Raw genomic sequence first — 7,117 nt, forward strand, 5'->3', positions numbered from 1 at the left:
AAAAACAAGCAAACAAATTTTCAATTAAACATTAAAATACTGAAATGTTTTTTTTTGTTGTTTTTTATTTGCTCTTTTATTTTGCAAAATGAAAACTAATTGAGTCTATAATACAAAAAATACAAAGTCAACACAATATGAATATTTTTCATTTTTACTTCAAACATGCTGAATTCAAGGAAATCAAACCACCATTGGAAAATGTAATAACAAAATGTCAAGTTATTGTGACGCAAGCAAAATACGTTTATGTTTTCCTGTTCGCACTTCTTAACATTAAGCAAGAGTGAAGTTTATACTTTTAATTTTTATCAAGATTATATTTTCATTCTTAGCCGGAGACAATAACACCAGACAAGCGTAATGAAATTGCTTGTTTTTGCGCATGCTTGTAATTGACAGTGTGAAAATAAACACCTTTTCATTCTCCATGTCATGTGTTAACATCTAAACATTAAGTTGTACAGTCATGAATATTTTTAGCTCTTCTACATGAACTTTGACCTACATGTCATCAATGTTTCTATAAATATGCTTCAAATCAGTTTCAACAATTAATGTAACAGGATGTCATATCAATCTGTTAGCACTACAAAAGCAGGCTGATGTAAGATATTGCATACACATGTATGAATGCCAACGTGCTTGACAGCACATATCATAAGTTCTCGTACGTTAGTGACCACTTTTGGAAACCTCAAATTCTGAAAAAAAAAATTACCGAATGGTAACTGTAGTTCTTATCTATAAAATACAATAAAGTTTGTTATCTAGCAAACGTATTTTCAATTATTATGTTACCAAGATGAGTCATATAAAGGTGCAAGTGCAACACGTGAAATGTCTTTGTACAGGGTATTTTCTGCGAACTCTACCGAATAGCCCTAACCATAGCTTTATGCTTTCAAGTTCCACCGATACTAATAAGAAAAATCGCGTAAATCTATTTTCATAAAGGATCACAGCACGCAAGTCCAGATTATTAAGACAACTGTGGGCTCAAGGCAAAGGTTAAAAACAGACTCCCCATACACACAACCAAAAAAAAACACCCACACAAGTGTGTGTGTGTGTGTGTGTGTGTGTGTGTATGTATATATATATAGACACACAGTAGTAATAAGCATACAAAATATGAAAATAACAACAACGTATACAAGTAAACTAAAGTTATCAGCACCACAAAACAATGTAGTAAAAAATATAAAACTAACGACTTCATTGGTTTTTGACATTTATTTTATGTTTATACGTTGTGTCTTCGCGCATGCTTGTAATTGACAGTGTGAAAACACCCATCCTGTCATTCTCCGTGTCGTGCCAGAGGTTTATTTTTCTAAGAGGGTGATTAACTTACGGAACGAGTTGCTAGTACTTTCCAGAAGTTTAAAAAGGGAATCGATGATTTTCTGAATAGGAAAGTGGGGGGTTTAAATTTTACTTTTCCAAAGGGTGATTGTGTAAAGACAGTCTTGAATGATCAAATAGATCCGTCGATGTCCATAGGTTATGTTATATATGTTTCCCCACTCCTGATATTCACTGTTATAGATTATACTTATTAAAGGTTCAAATATTTAATCTTGGTTTTATTATATTTACAACTTAGATATGCACACATATTTGGAGTTAAAGGTTTCAATAAAAACTGGTTCTCCGATACAAAAGTCAATAATGTTTTCGGTATGCTACACTAAAGATTCCACGTCGATACTCGTGACAAATCGCCAATTCTGTGATTGTTTTCGTTTATACAAACCCCAACGAACTGTGCATGCATAAAACAAGCTTAAATTAATCACAACGAAAGGAGAAAATATGTCAAATGGTTAAGAAATATATCCCTGGACGCACATATTTTTGAAATATAAGAATTCACATAAAGACCGATAAACTTTTTCTCTCAATAATATTTTATGGTTTATATAGACAAATATACGCTACTTTAAGCCATCAATAAGTAAGAATTTAAGGTACTATATTTAGCTTTTAATTAAAAGTGTTATTTGTGCATTTAAACAACAGCTTAAAAAATAATTATAAGTTAATTTCGAAAATTCGTTTATCTGTCAAAATAGTTCTCCTTTTTTTCAATCTATTTCATGAAGATATGCAATGTAAATATATTTACGTGGTTTTTTCATAACTTAAAAAAAATGAAAATAAAAACCGATATCTCAGTAACACATTTATTACTGCCTCAGAAATATTAACATTACTAACAGAGATGTAATATCACTAGATTTCAAACTGACATAAATTACACCGTGCAAGTTCTATGCACGTTTATCGTTTTATGCCTACTAGAATAAGAACTAAATTATCTGTTTCACTCTAAGGGATGAAAGTAAAACACAATTACACTGCCTTGCTTTTCTTTGACAAAATAAATTTTTTCCAACCGAATTCATTGAAAATTCATTCACCAAATGAAACTTTTCACCAACTATTTTGCAAGTTATTAGCGTTTGATCTACCATACAAAATTTGTCCTTTCTTTGAATTTCAGGCTTCTGTTACTGGTTTTTTTTTTATCAGGGACTGGCCTTGGTTAGTGGATAACCTTGTAACTCAGTCACGTGAGATTGTATAGAATAGTAGCCAGTAGCGTATACGTTAAATAAATTCATATTAACAAAGCTAAACACGAGGGAGAACGATGCGGAGTACAAGAACACGAAACCAGCTTAAACTGCCCCATAGAATGTGTATCTATATAAACAAACATATACATATATGTATGTATGTATGTATGTGTGTGTGTGTGTGTGTGTGTGTGTGTGTGTGTGTTTATATATATGAGCAACCTCGCGAACTTAATTTTATTGTTCATCTCTTGTTTACTGCACCGATGTTTTCACTCACTCAGATTTGATGATAATTTATTTACTTTGTATTTTTATAAATGTCTGTTATTTGTTTGTGGTGTATTGCAATAATTTAATTTAGTTAGTGCATTTAAAACATAATAATCGCGAACATCCTTGGTGAGAAATTAATGAGCCATTAATTCAGATACATGTATCGGAATACCACTAGATAACCTGATATCAAAGCTCTACCTCAAAAAACCCACAAGTTATAAGATTTCAAAAACGTTCTTAACAGAATAACGTTTTATTCAAATACACATAGATTTTTCTTTTTTTTTTGAAAATTTGACTGGAATATTTTAAGTAGTTCAAAATGTATGGAAAGTTGCATACTGAAATTGAGCCCCTTTCCACACGGATAATAAAAATAGTTTTTGTGTGTTATATATAACGACAATGTATCTAGTGTGGCGCCCTCTTTACTATTTTCTAAATGTTGCTTCTCTCATACATAGTCAACCACCACATAGAAACTTAATGTTGTGATAACTTAGTTTCTACATCATGCAAATTTCGCTCAGTATATATAAAGATGTTAACAAAATTTCCAGATATTATCACTGTTGTATTTGCTGAAACTATCTACTTCTGGTAACTTCATGTCCGTTTTAAACGTTTGTTTTCAGGCAGGATAGTATTACACTGTAAAGTTTATTGTCACATCCAACAGAAAGAAAAAATTCTTCCACCAAAACTTTTAATGGACCATGACTCAGATTCACACCCCAGATTAACAGAATAATGTTTTATAGGTATGAAAACAGGAACATAGATTGTGTATACAATAAAACAATTTCGTTTCACTTCGGTTAGGAACACGAAGAAGCGATCATGGATGTTTACTTTGGAATTCTAGTTATTGTCCGGACTTAAAATGTTGAAAGTAAAGTGGAACATTCGAATTAAGTAATCAAGGTGTTGATAAGACGAAAATATCTAAGTTGTAATTTTCCATTGTAAAGTATAGTCTTCTGCTCAACCATTTTTTTAAACTGGGAGAAAAATTATATTAAGTTGTGAAATTAAACCACTAATCAAACTTTAAAAAAGTATTAGATCGCAATTGTTAAAAGCTTAAAAAGTGCATTTATTACTAATTCAATACAATTCATACAGTTTAAGATTACACCATACAATGAAACGTTATATATACACTGTACTGGTGCACTGACATGTACATACCAGTGGTGTCGTGTCTTTATCCACAAGAATGAACAATACACAAAGTATCAGTTTAAAATCTAAATTAACAATAACTGAAATGAATACACCTGATAACTGGAATTTGAACTTGCAGCCACTGTTTATTAGATATAAACGTTACTGTCAACGCCTGATCAAACATTTTGTCAAGAATCACGTGAACAATCTTTTGCAAAGGAAATTGTAACATGTTAAAATGTTTTTTTTTTGGATAAAAAAATTAAAACTTTAAAATTATAATCAGTGAATTTCTAAACAAGGGCATTTCAGAAGATTCATTCCACGAAAAGTAAATACCGAATAGTGTGCTAAGCTGATACATTTTTCAGACTTCGTACTGAATGACACTAACATTGCTTAAAATCTATCACTGACGAAGGCTCACAATGTTACAAACACGATTCGATAAATTCCATTAGAGCTTGGGTCTGAATACTAGCTTTCATATGTTGTAATAGTTATATTAATATTATACATTTAATGCAACGTATTCAACAATAGACCTAAAGACTCGTGCCAGTTATTAATGTTATCAACTTTCACTTATATTAAGTTTTATTTCAACTTAATCAAAACTAAAATACACATCGAAACGAATGATACAGTACATAAATTTTATAATTGGCAAAATAGATATCACCCCAGATAACTCTGTACGTTAAGCCTATTCGTTTGTTTGTTTGTTAAGCATAAAACTACACAATTGGCTATCTGGCTGTGTCCATCACGGGGATTAAAATCCCCCTTGTTTTTGTTGATTTTTTTTTACTTTTAGCGTTATAAGCTTTCAGACTTACGGCTGGGCCACTTGGTGGAAAGCCTGGTCGCGTTTCTTCCACTGTACATAGCTCTACTTAAATAATAATTTAATTTACATTATATTTGTGTAAAAAAAAAGGGGGGGGCGCTTTTGCTTCTACTGTAGGTGACTTGTTAGACATAAAAGTTAAATTCCTTAATGTATATCATGCTTTCAAAATCCAGTTGGGGGTACAGAACAAACGTACACATTTATGGCTATGTGTATATTAACGTGCAAGGTAGGGTAACAGAAAAAAAAGTAATGATGGACTTACTTGTCTGACTTAGGATGTTCCGGGAACCTAGTAGCTATCAACTCTTGAATTGACTGTAGGGAATGTGGTTCCGCTGAAATACCTTGAGCTCTCTGCTTTCTTCGTCTGTTGCCGCTACGCGTATAATGATTATAAGCTGGCGTGAAAACAGACTGAAATTTGTCCAACTGACTCCTTAGTGTCTGAATTACTTCTTCTTTCTCTGCCAACGATATTTGGAGCTGTCTAATTGTCTCTTCATATTTCTTCACAGTTTCATTAGTTTCGACTTCTAGTTCTAGGGTACCCATTACTTCTTGCAAAAGCACAACTTAGCCTTAGCCTTTTTTTCAATTACGATTGAAGCGAAATTGACAGTTAATTCTAAAACTGAAATCAATCTACAGTATATGCCATCTACTTTGATTGTTTAGCAAAACAGGTGTTAACGTCAGCATTTATCAAAAATTACGCTAACGCCGCTGTTCTTTATACCTAACGTTCTTTGCCCTTCAGGCTTCAGTCAAACTCAGTCGAGGTTCAACCATGAGCCAGCCAAGTCTCGAACAGGATACACGTGTTGAAAATTAAAGCAGCAAATCGTTTACAGTCTTTCACGAATTTTTACATTTGACGTCTTAACCTTAGGTGCATAAAAAATATTTTAAATTTGTTGACAATATAAATCGTTCAAGTTACTTACTACTTCATTTCTTATCTACTTATATCATCACTTGAATCAGAACAGTGGTTAGCGTCTCAGGACACAGGTTGCTTTTTTCTATCTTATTCATGTCTGACACAAGCGCCCTCTGTTGGTTTTAATATTTTATCACAATCTGTTGTGATAAATAAGAAATCACTCTAACTTGATTGGTTGAAAGAAATTCCCAGTCATACGGCTTACACTAGCTACTAGATTGATGAATATTATTTTTCAGATCTTCAACTTCTCGAGGCACAAGTGAGTCCAATAAGAACGGTATAATTTATTTATTTTTTTTACACAATAGATGACACTGAGATAATTAGTCTTTCAGTTAATTTAGAATTAAAAAGATTGCCTGGACAGTACGTAACATAAATGTCATGTTACACTATGTTCATTGGCCAGCATTTGCTCTTTTAAAGTAATGACATTTTTTTCCATGCACTAGTGAATGTGCGATCTATGTAGTTTCTATAGAACAATGCTCTTACAGCTACCTCAGCTAGGCCCCTAACTGCATTTACCCCGAGTAATAGTTTTATGATTAATGAGTAAAATGATCTCGCATGTATGTGAGTTTTCTCATAATTTTATAGTTGTTGTAGAAGCAAAGCCCAGTTAATTCCTGTTAAGACAACACTTTTGGGCAGTGGCCTGATTGATTGTATCATTGAAATACTTGCTGATCTTTTGACCTCTCACAGGTTGAGTTGACTTTATGTTTTCAATTCTTACATTGCTATATAAACAAACCAACATTTTAAACTAGTAACTGAAATTAAGATAACTACTTTACAAGGCATCTAGTCTTGAAAGTTGCATAACTTGTCCGTTCATAACTTGCTTTTTTATACAATCTGAATAAATAAGTAAAATTATTTCACATATACAAATCTAGAGTTATATTCATATAACCAACATAAAAGTTATAACACTCAACTAAGTTAAGCTAACACAAAGTTCATGTATAATTACTATTTGATTTTAGAAATAATAAAATGAGGAATTTTCGGTAATATCTGTAAATTTTGAAAATAGTTCGATTGTACAAATCAAACATATTTAAAAACAGAACTACTTGAAAACAAAAAGTAAATTATATTTTCTTTCATTTCGAAAGAACAAGTATTCATGCTTTAACTCTCTTAAAAACTAACTCACATAATCTATTAATATCCCTGTTGCCTCAACTGCAAGTTATTCCTTCACCAACAGACCCAGCATGGCCAGGTGGTTAGGGTACTCGACTCGCAATCTGTGGGTCGCGAGTTCGAATC

General features: G+C 32.1%; 1 protein-coding gene across 1 annotated transcript in view; it reads right to left on the bottom strand.

Moving 5' to 3' along the window:
* Positions 1–5,907, bottom strand: part of LOC106461395 (cGMP-dependent protein kinase, isozyme 2 forms cD4/T1/T3A/T3B-like) — a 75,335-nt gene extending 69,428 nt beyond the window's left edge. The window contains exon 1 of the mRNA XM_013921213.2: positions 5,153–5,907. Coding sequence (XP_013776667.1) covers positions 5,153–5,442 — 290 coding nt within the window. The 5' untranslated portion in view covers positions 5,443–5,907. The remainder of the gene's footprint in view (positions 1–5,152) is intronic.
* Between the last annotated feature and the right edge of the window lie 1,210 nt (positions 5,908–7,117).

This window comes from Limulus polyphemus, unplaced genomic scaffold, assembly GCF_000517525.1.
Source record: "Limulus polyphemus unplaced genomic scaffold, Limulus_polyphemus-2.1.2 Scaffold950, whole genome shotgun sequence".
Classification (NCBI taxonomy): Eukaryota; Metazoa; Arthropoda; class Merostomata; order Xiphosura; family Limulidae; genus Limulus; species Limulus polyphemus.